We start from the raw sequence: 16,229 nt of genomic DNA, 5'->3' as shown, positions 1-16,229 counted from the left end.
AATGAAAACAAATAGCTTTTTTTCTTTTCTATTCAGATTGAAGTTTGCAGGTTAAGTGCTGAATTTCTTCCATTTACCTGTATTAAAGGGAGATATTTGGAGATGCCAAATGGGAAAGGAAGCATGTCCTTGAGAAGGAATACGTTGTCCAGCTCTTTCTTTTTACTTGCTCTTGGGTTTTGATGTACAAGAAGGCTTTTTGTATATTAGCATTTTTAACAGCAGTTTAAAATAACAATCAGAAATGAATCTCTTTGTGTACAGAAAAGGCAATCTGAGGTATAATCAAAAGCTTGCTGTTGTCTCTTGGCAGCAGCACATTGTTTTGCTTCTCTGGGTCACAAAATGTGCCAGACCTTTGTTCTGTTTAACTCTTAAAAGGCACCTTTAAAAAATCATTTATGTAAAAACACGCTCAGATCATTTTAGCTTCATCTGCAGGACTGAGAAGCTGTTGATTCCAGGAGACAACAAGCTAGAGAGAATGTTTGACAAGCAGCTCTCTTTAGTCAGCGAGGGCAGACTCCAGGTTGGTGGGTTCAAGGTCTGTGCCCACAGAAGGGACGAGTCTCAGACTGACTGTGTGAAACCTGGTTGATGGCCCCGTGCCAGGGGGCTGTTCTCTGAAGAGCATGGAAGAGCAGATGTCTGGGGAGGCCGTGGGAGCAGCTGGAGTGTTGCACAGACCTGGATCTGCCTGTCCCACCTGCATAGGTGGATCCCCCATCTGTCAGCAGCAGGTCTGTCAGGGGCATTTAAATCTCAGCCTGGCTGAGTCGGCCGAGCTGGTTCCCTGCTGTGGAAATGATGACGTTTAGCAGAGTGAGGAGCTGCTTTCTGTGCAGCTCCAGAGAGGAGAGGTGTGGAGAGTCCTGAGGGAATGTTTCCAGCCTGCTGGAGGCCCAGCACTTGTTGCTCCCTTTGGAAGATCCTCCTGCCACTCGCCCCTCTGTGCAGTGCCACCGACCTGGGAGGGACAAAGCAATGCCTCCTCTTCCCACCCTGGTTTTATTAGAGGAAAGGAAATGGCAAACTGAGCAGTCTCCAAACCAGAGGGCTCATCTCTCCCTGCCTCTCCATCCCTGCCCTGAAATGTGGGACCATCAGCAGTAGTGTTAACAGGGCTGATAATGCCTGTAATAATCCATGACTTGTTTCTTCCAAGGAGTCAGGGTTGTTTATCAAACACCCTTTCTAGAGCTCCTCGAGAAAAGGAAAGTCAGGTTTCCTTTTTTTCCTCCTGCTGCTGCTTTAATACCCAGCCTGGTTTTGATCGTGCATCAGCTGCTGCTGTGCCACTGTGGGCTGTGCTCAGATCAGGTTTCTCGGTGCGCTGTTGACTTTATCTCGTTTACAGGATCACATTTCTGTTGCCATACGCTGTGTGATCGCAGCCTCCCCGCAGCTCCCTAACAATTAGGAATTGAGCAGGAAGTGTGTGTTCCTCACAAAAGCCTTTGCAGTTGGGTTTTACAATCACGCCCGGAGCAGAGGCGGGGGAGGCACTTCTCCCAAACACGCTCCTGACACAGAGGAGTCTGTTGTTGCAGCCACTTGGCCGTTTGTCAGCAGTTCCCAGACATCCATCCATCCATCCCTGCATCCCTCCTGCACAGGTTGCTTGGCAACCCGGGCCGGAGCCGGCTCGGGGCCGGAGCATCAGGTCGGGGATGATTTATCGGCGGGGCTGGGCGCGGAACCCGGGAGGCAGGGCTGGAGAGAGCCCGGCTGGGCTGGGAGCATTGTCTGGGATGTGCTCTGAGAGCACCCGGAGCTGATAGTCAGGGCACAATTAGAGCAAAAATAAGGGCTCCTCATTCAGATAGAATTGATTTTTTTTTTAATTTTATTTTTTTCCCCTGTTTTGTTTTCTCTTTCCCATCGAGGCTCCCACCCAGACCCAGGTAGGGTGCAGAACCCAAATCCAGGCAGTGCCTGGTGCTTCGGGTGAACCTGAAATCTCTGCCTTTATAAAAATAGCTCTGGTAAAATCCTGATGGGAAAATACAGCTGGAGTCAGCACAGAAGGTTGGCAGCACCCTGACAGCTCCAGGCCTGGGGTGAAGGAACAGCTGAATTCTCCTCCAGCTCTGGTTATGTCTGAGAGCTGTTGTGTCACCTTCAATACCATGTTGCCTTTCATACAGACTTTCACATTGATCCCTGGCATTAAACAGAGGAAAGGGAAAGCAGAGTTTTGTAAACTGGCATTTAGGTAATGGTTCCTGCTGTGGTCACATGTAGAACTCTCACCCCCTTAAAACATCACCTTCCATAAACTAAATGGAAGGAAACTGGGGCAGCCTTTAGGTATAAACACCTCAGCTCAGCTCCTTCTGCTGGCTCCAGTCCTTTTCCCAGCACAGTGGTGAGGAGGGGTGGGCAATCCATGGAAAGCACGTCAACAAGAGCATTTGTGCAGGTCTGAGAAGGCAGAGAGGAGAGAAAGGGTGGTGAATCCACTCTGACCTCTCCACCAGCAATATAAATACTTTATTGAAAATTCTAAATAAATGTGCTTGTAACCAGTAATCCCGCTCTGCATGCAATCTCATTTAGCCAACTGGGTATGCAAATGTGCTATTAATGTGTTTGCATCCAGTATAAACACACAAATCTAATCTGTTTATATATGTCATTTACACACAGCTGTGCTCACGCTCACTTAATACCAACATTTTCAGCGGGGCGAGAGGTACCCTGGGAGATCCATTGTTCCAAACAAAAGCTGAGCAGTGCAGCCCCAGGGAAGGGGGGTCATTATCAGCGCGGGATCTTTTGGCATTCCCTGGAGGGAGGCTGCCTAATGACTGTGGATGTGCTGGGGATGCTCAGAGCACAGCCTGGCCCTGCAATGCTTTGCTGTTGAACCCCTGGGTTTGAGGGAGGGGCTGCTTTTCCAGGATAATTTTTCAGGAAGACAAAGCGATCCGATTGGGAGGGAGAGCAAATTGTTTGGCTCCTCGAAGCCTTTCAGCTGATCTATTCCTTGTCAGTTTGTTTATAGAGGATGCTTGATCTTGCAGGCAGATGGCCTGAAGGAGTGTAAGGTTTTTATCACATGGGGGTGACCAGCAATGCACTCTGAAGAGGGGCTTTGAATATCCAACAGGAACATTCATAGTCTAGAATAATATCTAATGAATACCAGCAAAATATTTGGGGGTTTCCATGTCTTCGAGTAAGAGAACTTGGTGAAAATATGATTTTATTTTCAAGAATACCACAAAGGTTAAAGGATAATTTTGTCTTGACGGAATAGAATTATTTCACTTAAAAAAAAATGATAAGAAAAATAAACAGAGCAGTTTCTATGATCTAACTGATCTCCAGTGAGTGGCACCCCTGCCCATGGCAGGGGGGTGTTACTAGATGACCTATAAGGACCCTTCCAACTCAAACCATCCTGTGATCCTATTAAAAGAAAGCTGAATTTGGGTTTAGGATGTATTTTGAACTAAGGTCACAATGTGCTGAATGAAGCAGTAAATGGAGTAAGTTATTTAATGGAGTGAGTATATTTTGTGTGTATGGTTTGGTCAGCAAGGCACAGCCACTCCCCTACAACAGAGGTGTCACCACAGAGGGTTTTCCCCCAGATTTAACCCAGAGCCTGGCCTGGGCTGTTGGAGAGGGAAATCCTGCCAGCAACAGGCATGGCAAGGGCACATCAACCCCTGGCACTTCCCATCCTGCAGTCCTGCCCCTCCTGCCACGGCCAGAGCTGCTGCAGTGCCTTGGGGTTTTTTTGGGTAAGAGTGCTCAGGGAACAAAGCAGTTTGTAGGAGGGGTTAAATAAGCATTAAATAGACATGCTCTGTGTCTGCAGTGGTCAGGTGGATGTTGAGAACAGCTTGGATGTGTGTGACAGCTGCTTTTTCTTTCACTTAAAGTACCTCTGTTTGCCCTTCATGCAGTTACTGAGCAGTCCTGTCTGTTACTGTCTGTTACTGTGGAATATAGAGATTGATACAATAAATACTGGCATCATTTTCTACTCCTGGCGGGTCTATTTTGGCAAAAAATAAGTTGTGAATAACACAAGTTTTTTTGTAAGAGAGACCTGACATCTTCAGGTTGAGTCTTCTTAATGAAACTATCAGGAATACTTGTGTTTCTAGAGGACAGTGTCTATCACTGACCTTATCAGCAAATGCCTTTATTTGCTCTGTACACACACGAGCGAAATATGATGTTAACTCAGCCAAGCTTTTAATAAAATGTGCCCTGCACTGAAATTCAGCTGACAGAATTGTTTGGAGCAGTCTCTAAATGTGCTGCACGTTGAGCAGAAGTTTTGCAGCTACAACCAAATCTCATTTTCTTTTTGGAACAGCTGCCATAATTTTTCATCTCGTGAAACTTAAGAAATAAAGATGCTTTCATGCATTTAGTGTTTATTTGCTGTTAACTATTAAAACCCCATAAATTTTGCTACTGTATGTACTATAAAACTTCAAAAAGGCATATTAAATATGGAAGGTGGTGACAACTTGGTGACAACTTCCATTGGTATCTGCCTTTTCCAAAATGCACTGAACCTATTGCTTTTGTTATAGCAAAATCTTCCATTTTATTTGCTTATAATTAAGGAAAAGGTTGAGAGAGAAGAACTTCCTGTTCTTGGACATAGGCTAGAGAGGGCTTCTTTTTTTTTTTTAGAAAGATTGAGAAATAAAGTCCTTATTTCCTGGATTGAGAAAGAACAGAAAAGGCTCTGTGTGTTTGTAAATATATTGCATTGCACAATGTTCTTCGCTCATTAACCATGTGGAAATCATAGGAAGGGAATGAAATACCACGTGGAATTTCTTAGTGGATCTAAACTTGATTGAAGCATCACTTCAGGAGAGACAGATTAGCAGCAGTGATGAATGTGCAGGTTTCTCAGAGTTGTGCTGCCTTCCTGAAGCCCGTGAGGTTTCCGTTTGAAACTCTAAAATTGATTTAACCAGGTTGGTTTTTGCAGTAGTTGTTATTCTGGCACGCTTTGGTTTAGATCTTTGATTTAACCAGGTTGGTTTTTGCAGCAGTTGTTATTCTGGCATGCTTTGGTTTAGATCTTTGATTTAACCAGGTTGGTTTTTGCAGTAGTTGTTATTCTTGCAGGCTTTGGTTTAGATCTTTGATTTAACCAGGTTGGTTTTTGCAGTAGTTGTTATTCTTGCAGGCTTTGGTTTAGATCTTTGATTTAACCAGGTTGGTTTTTGCAGCAGTTGTTATTCTTGCAGGCTTTGGTTTAGATCTTTGATTTAACCAGGTTGGTTTTTGCAGTAGTTGTTATTCTTGCAGGCTTTGGTTTAGATCTTTGCAGTAAAGAAGCGAACTGGGCCCCTCATTTCCCGGTGGGAAGCTGGGGTGCAGGATTTCAGTGAGCAGATTTCTCCTGCCAGGCTGTAATCTCTGGATAACAGAAACCCTGACGCACACCCTGAACTCCAGCTCTGTGCTGGCACTGCCATCCCGTTGATAAACATGCCAGCTGAGCTCTGTTAGGCACAACATAATGGCTTTGTGTATCTTGTCATGATATTTGTTCCCCGGGATAAAATATGGGACCTGCAAGTAACACACAGGCAAACATTAACATGCTTGTTCCTTGTTCTTCCTGGGTTATTTATAGCTCCCTGTTTACAGGCTGGAGCAGGGATACTGCAGGATCTAATGCATTGCATCAAATTATAAAATGGTATTAGGAGGCCTTGTGCTGTGGCTGGTCAATAGCCATGGAAACCACTTCATAAAATATAACTGTGTCTGTCAGCACCGGCTGCAAGCCATGGGATTTCCTAAAGCTGCTTCCCAGCCATCGTTATCCAGAGCATTTTTTTTTTTAATTGTGCCACAGTTTGTCATCAGTGAACAGAACAAACAGCAGTGCTGACAGAACCCTGTCAGAAGGAATGCTCAAAAGTTAAACACAAGTGGCAAAATTGAAATGTTTGCCCTAAAAAAAATCCGAATTCTCTACCTGTAAAAATTAAACCATTTGTGCTCTGGAGCCGCTTCCACGTCTCATTCAAACTTATCCATAGGTTTGAGCCTCGTTATTCCACCAGCCCTGTACTGTAAGACTATTTTAATTCAGCAGCTGTCGCTCCCAGATGCCTTCTGTGAGCAGCTCAACATCTCCCGCCCCATTAAGAGGCAGACACGGAATTTGGTGCGTGTCATCTGTGCAGAGGAGAGCAAATTTAATCAGTGTTGTGCAGTCTGCTCTGCGAGGCGCTGCAGAGCAACAGGTCACTTCTGATTTGGTGTTGCAACTGTTTGGTTCTTTCATATTTAAAAGCATTTCGGGGTCTCTGTTGGGCTTGGCTTGGAGAAAAGGAGTAGCTGTTCTTGCTGCAGGCCAAGGGAGAGCAGAGCATGATGCCTGAATTAATGGAAGACAAGAACAGGGAGGAAAAGCTGAAGAATCCGATGTAAAGGAGGAAGGAAAATCTGAAAAAGAAATAGTTTTAAGCAACCCTTTATTGTTTTGTTAAGCTTTAGGACTTCTGAGTTTCTCAAATTGATTTTTGTGTGCTTTCTGTGTATTAAGAAGTTTATCTCTTTGTGTGCCAAGGGGCACACAACTGTTTTATAGTTGGGTATCTCCCACTGCCTCCATGGCCCAGGGATAATGCTGCACAGCACCAATAAAGGTGACACCATAGTTGGCCAAAATTTCAGGATGTCAGAAGGACTGACTTCATTCCTACTTGGAAAATTTGGAATAGCATTTCAAGGTCCCTGTAATTCTGTTATTCCGATGGGCTCTATGCTAGGCTTGCATTCCCAGTAGGGATTTTTGATATCCCGTGGGTTCAAAGGAAAACAGTTTGTCAAAGGCTTTTTAAATAGAGTTGAATCCCAACACAAAACAAATATAAAATAGTTTGGTTAAAGAATCTTAAAAAAATAAATTAAATGGTCCATTGAGAATTCAGATGCACCATAATAAGTCTTTGGCAAAATGAGGAATAGGGAATTTTGGGTGTTTTCATTTTAGATTGCACTCTCCTGTTTCCCTGTGCTGTTTCATCCTTGGTTGGAGTGTTCCAGCTCTGGTTTCTTCTTATTCCCTACAGCTTTTCCTGTCACCTTTTCCTGTGTATGCTGTTAACTGAGGCTGCAAAAGCACCGTCCCTCTGATACAGCCCAGGAGGCAGCGATGGCAGAGCCAGGAACTGAGCTGCATCCTCGAGTTCCCTGTGGATTGTCTGCCTTTAAATGTTTCTTCATTTAGTTGCTTTTTCATTCTTTGTGATGAGCTGCAGACAGGAATTATATCGCTCTTTGGGATCCTGGGAGTGGTGTGAGGGCACAGCCAGAGGTTTGTGGTGCCAGGGGCGTGATCCACCTTCCCCTCGGCGTAATGAGAATTCCTTGGTAAAATTCAGGTGGTAAAAATGAGGAGTATGTTTGTGCATTAGGGACCAGTTACACACTGTAGGCACTCGATATCTTGCTCTCTAGACATTTGTGTGACTTCTGCCTGTGTCTGGGGGGGCTGGTACTTTGCTCTTAGCAAAAATTTCCCGTGTTCAGGAGCCCAGGCGCCCCCAGTGCTCAAATCCCAAGTGCTGGTCGGCTGGTTGGAAAGGAGCAGGTGGGTAAATCATACACTGGAAGGGACTGTAATCTCAAAGCCTTCACAACTGGTGGTTAATTCTCGTCTCTGTGCCCCCAGGCACGTTCGTGGCGAACTCTGCAGTCTTGCTGGTTTTGAGGGTCAGGGTTGGGTGAGGATAGAACCCTGTGGGAGCAGAGCTGCAGAATAATGTGTGTGAGGCCCTAAAGGGCCCGTTCACTCCTCTCCAGGACTGTGGTGGGAGCTGCTGAGGTGCAGAGTCCTCTGTTTGAGCAGCAAATTACCCTTTCTGGGATTCCTTACGCCCTTCACAACATGGAAGCCTCTAATCGCTGCCCGCCTCCTTCAAGCAGATGTTTGTTAAATAGGTGTGATCCAAAATACATTGCCAACTTATTTCTTTTTAGGGAATTACTAATTCTCAACTCCCTCCCTTCTCTGGAATATTAGGGCCCACATACTTGACATCCCTTATCTTTTTTGCAGGCAGTATTTGGTATTTGCCTGTTTCTTTTTATTGGGGAATCACTAATTCTCAGCTCCTTCCCTTCTCTGGAATATGAGGGCCCACATACTCAACATCCCTTATCATTTTTGCAGGCAGAAATTGGTGTTTGCTTGTTGTTTATACCTGTGTATGATGTGTACAGGAAAGGAAAAGCTTTTTTTTCCTCTCGTTTCTTTTTAGGGAATTACTAATTCTCAGGTCCCTCCCTTCTCTGGAATATTAGGGCCCACATACTCAACATCCGTTATCTTTTTTGCAGGCAGAATTTGGTGTTTGCTCATTATTCATACCTGTGTATGGTGTTTATGGGAAAGGAGAAAGCCCCCCTTTTTATTTATTATTTTTTTGCTGTTTGTAGAAAAGGAAAAAGTCCTCCTAGGGGAGGACTGGCCTTCCCACAGAAGAGGGACTTTTAGTCTTAAATGTCTGGTTCTTAAATCTCCTGGCGGTGGCTTTTGAGTGTCCTGGTGGTGTTTTTTGAGGGTCCCGGTGGAGGTTTTTGAGTGTCCTGGTGGTGTTTTTTGAGGGTCCCGGTGGAGGATTTTGAGTGTCCTTGTGGAGGTTTCTGAGGGTCCTGGCGGTGGTTCGTGTTGGGGGTGCAGGTGAGAGGCTCGTCACGGGGTCCCAGCGCTGCGGGCAGGGGATGGGTGACACCCGGCCATGGATTTACCACGCGAAGGTGCTGGAAAAAGGAGGAGGAGGAGGAAGAGGAGCAGGGCAGGGAGCGGTGCCGGAGCCGAAGGGTTATTCGGGGCTGGGGGTGTTGCTGAGGGGAAACGCGAGGGGCTGAGGGGAGACGTGAGGGGAGGCGGATGCGAGGCAGCGGCTGCTCGGAGCGAGGGAAGGGGGGGCCGGCGCCGCTACCGAGCCCGGGGCCGGGGCGGGCGGGACCCGGCGGCGGCTCCTCCGCGGCTCTTCCCCGGCTGTGCCCGGGCTCGGGGCCCCGCGGGCGGCGGGGGGGGGCCGGCGATCCAGGCCGCCTTTTGCGGCGCGCCCCGCGGGTGCCGCCCGCCCAGCCCCGCCGCCATCACACGCTGGGCGGCCGCCGCCTCGCGCCCGGCCCTCGGCTGCTCCATCGGCTCCGCTCCGCGCCCGGGCTCGGCTCTGGGCTCGGCTCCGCGCTCCCGGGCTCGGCCGCCGCTCCGAGCCCCCCGGAGGAGGAACGCGGGGGGCTTTGCGAGGATTTAACCCCTGCGGCACCTGCTCGGCAGCGGCTCCCGCGCCCCCCGCTCCCGGCGCTGCGCATTTCCCTCGGCCGCCGCGATCCCCGGCCGGGGAGCTGAGCCCGGCGAGGACGGGCTGTGGCGCGGTGTCCCCGGGCTCCGAACGCTGGAAGTTTGACGTGGAAGGGGATGCGGTCGGAATTTTTCGGTGTGTTTTCAAAGCCCTTTCCCCCCCCCCACCCCGTTCGCAGCCGCCGTGTAGGTGCGTTTGCTTCCACCGACAGACCTTGGGCTCCCGGCGCTGCTCGGCTCTTGTGCTGCTTAACAGGAGCTTATTGGGGTTTTTTACCTTTTTATTTTTTAAATTTTATTTTTTTTCGCTTTTGCTGACACGCTGTTTTTTGTTATCTTTTACCACAGAAACGTTTTATTAAGGGGTTGAGGCAGTACGGCAAGAACTTCTTCAGAATCCGAAAGGAGTTGCTTCCCAATAAGGAGACCGTGAGTACATTTGGACTTTATGTAATTTGCTTTTTTCTCTCTCTCGCTGCTGCTTCGCTGTTTGATCTTACGGAACTCTTTCCTTTTCACCCGGAATTCTCTTCGGATAAATGGAAGGCAGACCCACAGCCAGACAAGGTAGCCTTTAAATTTCAGCGCAGTATTTTTTTTAGGTCTCGGGGCACGAAAGATGTTACATAAAATAGTCGTCATGGCTGGACGGAGTCGCCGAGGTTGGGTTTGAAGTGTATTTATGGGAGACCAGATCTAATTTTAAATTCTGACATTATGATGGGGATAATACATTTATGTCACCCGGCCGGGGCTCAAATGGCATTGGGTAATTAAAGGAAGCCTAAAACAAAACAAGATCTAATTGAATCGGGAAGCCTGAGGTATGTGCCTGCTCCTGTGACCCGCAGGATTCGCTGGTTGTGTTTTAACCCTTCACCTTCCCCGACCGTGGAAGTTCTGCTGGGGAATCGATCCGTGGCTCATCCCTCTGCTGAACTTCATGGAGCTTACGTAACTGTCATTCCAGGGAAAATCCTGGCAAGGGCCTCCCAGGGAGATGGACAGGGAGGAGTGGTCGCCTCCTTCAAAGGCAAAGAGGGTTTGGGAAGCCTTGGGGATCCAGTTACTTCTCCCTTAGTCCTAATCAAGCTTCCCTAAAAGCTTCGGTTTCTGTTCTGCAGGTGTCATTTAACAGCCGGGAGAGGTTTTCATTTCTGTTCTGAATTTAGAAAGGAGGTAACTCCCTGGAAATGGAGTTAGGTTATTTTCTAGCAATGTGTTAGCGATCTGGAAAATAATTGATTTGAAGCATAACTGGTTGTTTGGACTTCTGTAGGTGTGGAGTTTGGACGTGCAGTGGGGAAGAGCATTACTGTAAAAATATTTAACAATCTGTCACTTGCTGTGGGATGTTTCCATTCTCCTCTGAGATGTTCTTGTGAGACAGTGCTGTGATAACACAGTCTTTTGGTGGTAAATAGTAACACTGAATGAGGCAAATAGGAAGGGGAGGATGAAACAATTCCTGGACTTACATGTTCATGGATTCTGTTCAGAAGGAAAACTTAATTACTGATTGAGTGTTGGTAGACTTTGCTTTAGTATGCTGTCGGATTTTGAGGCATGAAGGCCTAGTGCTGGAAAGATGACAGCTTAGAGGGAATGCTGAAAAGCTGTGGATCTTTCAACATCTAACAAATCCAGCACATGGCTGAATCAGTTCTTTCCTCTTTCCTTCAGAATCTCTCCTCGGATGGATTTAGAACAAATTGGTGTTTGCTTTAGAAATTAATTCTGCTCGTGGTAAAGTTACTGAGAGGCAGAAGTACTCTTGTAAGTTTGAGTTACAGCAATTGTGAAACATATCTTTTTTTTTTTTTAAACTTAAATTTATGTTTTAAATATAAAACGTATTTTTGTGAAGGAGAAAAACATTTTTTCAGGGAGGAAGGAAAAGAAAAACTGAAGAACAGAGCTGGGGGCAGGTGTCTGACCGTGTTGGTGCTACTTGATTTCTCCACTGGAGCTTGGATATCAGGCCTCAGGCTTTTTCTGAAAGTTTTGCAAGTGGTGTTAAACCTCCTATAAGCTATCATTTTACAAGTGCTATGTTTTTGTTTAATTAGGTCTAATTTTTGAGTAGGGAGAAGACTAAATATTAAGTCTGAGCCATGGGAAGCATCACGTTGATGGGTTTGGGCTCGTTTTTTTAGCCCCTTGTGGTAACTGATCTACAAATAACCTTTGACCTACAGCGGGTTGTTTATAATCTCTGCTTCCTATTTTTGCCCACAGGCCTCACTTCTGCTTTCTTTTAATCCCCAGTTTTTTTCAGCCAGAATTTACAGCAGCTTTGCTGTAGGAAGACGTTGCAGAGTAAAGGCTGCAGTAAATACTTGACTGTCCAGCTTTGCTTTTCTTCCTTTAAGTGGAATAATGAGTAATGTCAGTGACAAGGCCGTGGAATTTATTTGTCCCTCTTTTTTCATCACCAGAATAATTTCAGATACCTTGCCTGCCATTTCTTTATTGCAGTGTGAAGCAATCCTGTGGCAATTCCAGAAATAACTAGAAAAAGGTCTTATTTTCCTCTTTGCCCTCCATATTGAGATGAGGTGAAACTCCCCCCAAAAATTATTATATGGATACAAAAGCAGTGAAGCACCTTCCAGATACTTAAAAATGTGTCAGGGGCATTCTTGGAGTGACTTACCCTAATATCTGAATACATTTAATTTATGAAGTTTACCTTCCTGGTCACTGAAGCCTGTGGGGAGGAGAGCCAGGGTTTTTGCCTCTGCAAACCCCACTAAAAGTTAAATCTCCTTATTATCCTGATTTTTGTACAATATGTGCCTTTTCTAAACTCTTAAAGTTCTGCCCCTTTCACTGGGGGGAGAGCTCTCCCTAATATCACCTTAAACCCCGTGGTTGGGACATGAAAAGAGGGGAAGATAAGGAATACAGTGGAAATACAGAATCCTTGTAGAGACCAGGCCTGTTTTATATGAAATCAAGCTGAGGCTGCTGTGCAGAAAGTCTGAATATAGAGATGAACATGACATTGTATTTCTTTTGTAGTATTGGAAGGTGTAAAGTGGCCGTGGTGAGATGAGAATTAGGCCATCCTGTACTGAATTTCACAAGTGTGTGAAGGAATGTCCTATTTGAGTTGTGCCTTGGCTTTTTTTATTCCTCCACAGTTAACATGCAGTATCTTCTAAGAAAACCTTCTGTTTGTCCACGTGTGTTTTAATTAAACACAGTTTTTCAGCGTTTTTAATGGTTTATTCTAAACAAATAATCACCAAGCCATAAGCTTTGTGAAAGAAAACATTTATTCCATATCAAAGGTGTGTTTGTTTAGGACTTCACTCTTCCAGCCTATTTCAAATTTTCACTTTTATTCCCATGTTTATGACCAAGAGGGGTTCCCAGTGGACATGAGAGTAAAGAACTGTAGCATTTCCTTCAGGCTTTTTTACATAAGAGGCACAGGAACTGAAATCAGCTGTTACCTGGACATGCCTTGGGCTGAGGTGGGAATGCTGACATGGATCAAGGCAGGCCAGTAGCTTTAAGGAATAAAGGAATATCACTAAGTGTTAACCTTCTCATTCTCCAGAGAAAAAGTGCCTCCATGTGAGATTTTAAAATAAAATCTCTGAAACTTCCTTGGGTTTTCATTGAACTGTCTTAAATAGTCCTCCTCCTCCATTCCAATGTTCCTTCCATCCTTTCCCCTTCCTCCTGAACAGTTTTCCCTTTGGTTGTAGCTGTGGTTGTCTGACCCAGCTGATGAACTGTTCTGCTCTCCTTTGGTTCATGCTTGGCAGAACTTTTGAGTCTTCTGCATGGTAAGCCAAGAAGTAAATTTTGGAGGTTAAACTCCCATGTTGTGAGAATGGAAGGTACACAGCTGGCAGCAGTTTTTCTGAGTATCTGATTTGGCTTTGAACGTGGTTTTTGTTCCCCCCCTCGTTTGGGGATAATTTGCTAAAACTTTGTGATAATACAGGATTTGCCAAGTATTTAACATTCTGCTCTGAATTCTTTAGGTGATTACACTGAGCTACTTGAATTGGAGAGTTTTAGGAGCAGTTGTGATAGGCCTGAGATAAAGGTACTTAAATGCCTCAGAGGCCGGGAATGGCCTCATTGTGTTCATGGAAATAGCTTAACTCTGTGTTGGCTACGAGCAGGAGGTAAACAGAAACATGGAATGAACTTGAGCTGGTGCAGAGCAGGAGAAGGAGGAGGCCAGGCCGTGGTGGCAGCTGTGTCCTGTTCCCCTCAGCCTGCCCTCGTGCTGGTCACTCACAAGCACTTGGGGAAGCCTCAGGGGTGAGGTTGCAGTTTGTTTGAACTATTTAAGGCCCCAGTCCCAGAAGGAGCAGAGTTGTTTCCCTCTGGCTGGAGTTCCTGCAGCCTGTGTCATGTCAGAGGTGTTGTCTGAGCTGTGCAGCTCCAGCCTCGTGCTGGGTAGTTTAGTTGGCCCCTAAAACTGGGGGTGACACCCACCTGAACGCTGGGAGGGTCTCCCCTGGCTCCTGCCCTCTTCAAGGACAGTTTATGGCACGGGGATTGTGGCCATGGGGGCTGTTCCTGGCAGGCTGAGCCTTGCAGAGCTGCTGGCTTAGCAGGAGGCCTGAGTAGTTTAGTTGGCCCCTAGAAAGAGAGGGGGACGTGTGTGATTGTCCCTTTGGTGGCCTTGCACAGGTTCAGGAGTGATATAAAGTGACACCATTGGATGGTCCTGGTGTTTGCTGCAGTTGGAGTCGTGGTTTTGGGACCTCCATGTCTTCCATGGTGCTTCAGCATGTCCTGAAAACTTGGGGTGACACCCATCTGAACGTTTTGAGGTTCTCCCCTGGCTCCTGCCTTCTCCAAGGACAGTTTATGGCATGGTGATGGTGACATGGTGTCTTTTCCTGGCAGGCTGAGCCTTGCAGAGCTGCTGGCTTAGCAGGAAGCCTGCAAAGAGGACAGGGGATCTTTGTGGAGGCACAGAGCCCCTGCTCTAATTGGGGTTTGAATTCCCCTGGTGAGCACATAGGGGTCTTTGGGGTGTGTGATTTTTGGTTTGGCTGCTGAGCAAGAGATGACAGAGTGCAATCCAGAGCTCTTGCCTCTGGGTGGGTGCTCCTTTATTTAGCTTTAAAACACAGTGTAAACAGAAGTTATGAACATCAGCTGTTTCCTTCAGATCGAAATACCTGCAGCATGCTGTGTTTATGCACAGAACAACCTAAATATGCATCATTTCTGTAGGAAGAATAGTCTCTCTTCTCATAGTAAAATCTTCCTCTCCAAATTATATGCTGCTGGGACTTACCTCAGAGACTAAGTAAGCTGAGCTCTGTTAATGTTAGGAGACAAAATGAGTGCAGTGTGAGCTTTCAGCATAAACTTCTGTTTAATTTTAGATTGGGGTTTAGATAAACAATTTTATTCTTGCCTCATTAATGCTTAATCTTGTGTTACATAATACACAATATTGGCTTCCTGAGTAGCTCTTAAATATAGTGCAAATGTGTAGTAGCTGAAAGGTCAGTGCAGTTACCATATGTGCAGGCTGGCAAGGTGTCTGTCCTCTCTGAGGACAAACTGTGTGCTCCTCATGGCAGCTCACAGCCTCAGGAATATTTGTGCAAAACTCCCCGGGAAGGTAGAGCTTCTCCCTCGAGACAATTGTTCAAATAGCAGTTTTCCTTTGATCAAAAGAGAGGGATAATTAGATGAATATCTCTTGGTCTGTTGGTATAAAGTGATTACTTAGCCCTACACTGGCTTTTTAATATTTGCATTTAGTGGTGGAGCTTGTTTGTAGCAGTAGCTGTGGCGTGGGCTCTGTCACTGCTCTCCTTTCCCAGAGGAAATCTATTTTATTTGATGCCATATTCCCCTAATGATGGGATGTTAATACAGTGCACAGTCAAGGCATATTATTTCCTGACTTGTCTTTGCTGCAGGAGCGTTCAGAAAGGGACAAGCCATGGAAGCCTTTTCTGTTTGAAAGCTGAACCTTTTTCTTTAATAACTTGTTCTAGCCTGGGTGCAGCCAGAGCTGAAATTTTCCATTAGAGTTTGAAGCGACTGCCAACATAAACAGCCACTGCTTCTTTTCATTTCATCCCTGCTCGCTGCTGCTGCTGCTTCCAGAGCGTGGATACTGCAGGCACAGGGGTTTGTTCTTGTTAAAACAGGGACTGTGGGCTTCACATTTTTCAAATGATAGCCTGAGACTTCTTTTCCTTTTTTTTTTTTTTCCTTTAGTCATAGCAAATATCCTACTGGGCTTCAGTCCAGTTAGAAAAACGGGGCAGAGGCAGCAGTTGGTTGCTTTTCCTGTGTAAGTGAAACCATTGACTGATTTGCATAACAAACTCTTCTGGAGGGAACATGCTGCCTTTTTTTTTTTTGGCTGTTTTTGTCGTGGCTGCTGGAGGAAGAACACTGCATTAATGTTTGACTTCAAGGTAGAGCAGTGCTGAGGCAGCTCACAGCCATCCAGTTCGTGCTGCTCACCAGGAGCAGGAGAAGTGAAGCCAAAGAATGTAATGAAATGCTGAGCTCACAGGAGCCCAGCTCACATGGAGATAGCCCTGAATTTAAGTGGCTCTGAGCTGAAAGCTGTTTACAAAGGGATGTTCAGGGTGTGTGCTCGCTGGGATTGGGTTTGTTTTCAGGAGTTTAACTGTGAAACCTCTTGCAAATGTCATAATTTTATTGGATAATGAAGCAGAAGGTCTGGAAAGGTTTTTAAAGAGACACAAAGGTTTAACACACACCCCCCCCATATTGTCTTTAAACCTCTAAACCTGGTTTCAGGTGTTGCAGGTGAGTAGAGCTGCCAGCTGTGCCCTGCAGTGGACAGACCTGGGCCACAGTTCCAGCCCTGTGGTTTACAGACCATTTTTTACCATTTGTTTCCATTCCCTGAGTTTCTCCTTGTGACTGACCGTGT

General features: G+C 46.0%; 1 protein-coding gene across 7 annotated transcripts in view; it reads left to right on the top strand.

The window, feature by feature from the left end:
• The window catches only part of RERE (arginine-glutamic acid dipeptide repeats), a 204,006-nt gene that overhangs the window by 148,477 nt on the left and 39,300 nt on the right, over positions 1 to 16,229 (top strand). For 4 of the 7 annotated variants that reach the window (XM_064678476.1, XM_064678475.1, XM_064678473.1 and 1 more), the window contains exons 11-12: positions 9,668 to 9,748; positions 9,866 to 9,886. In XM_064678476.1, coding sequence (XP_064534546.1) covers positions 9,668 to 9,748; positions 9,866 to 9,886 — 102 coding nt within the window. The remainder of the gene's footprint in view (positions 1 to 9,667; positions 9,749 to 9,865; positions 9,887 to 16,229) is intronic. The other 3 variants (XM_064678478.1, XM_064678477.1, XM_064678479.1) reach the window with 1 other exon arrangement.

The sequence above is a fragment of the Pseudopipra pipra genome, chromosome 22 (assembly GCF_036250125.1).
Source record: "Pseudopipra pipra isolate bDixPip1 chromosome 22, bDixPip1.hap1, whole genome shotgun sequence".
In the NCBI taxonomy this organism is placed as follows: domain Eukaryota; kingdom Metazoa; phylum Chordata; class Aves; order Passeriformes; family Pipridae; genus Pseudopipra; species Pseudopipra pipra.
This window is presented reverse-complemented; position numbering and strand designations above follow the sequence as displayed.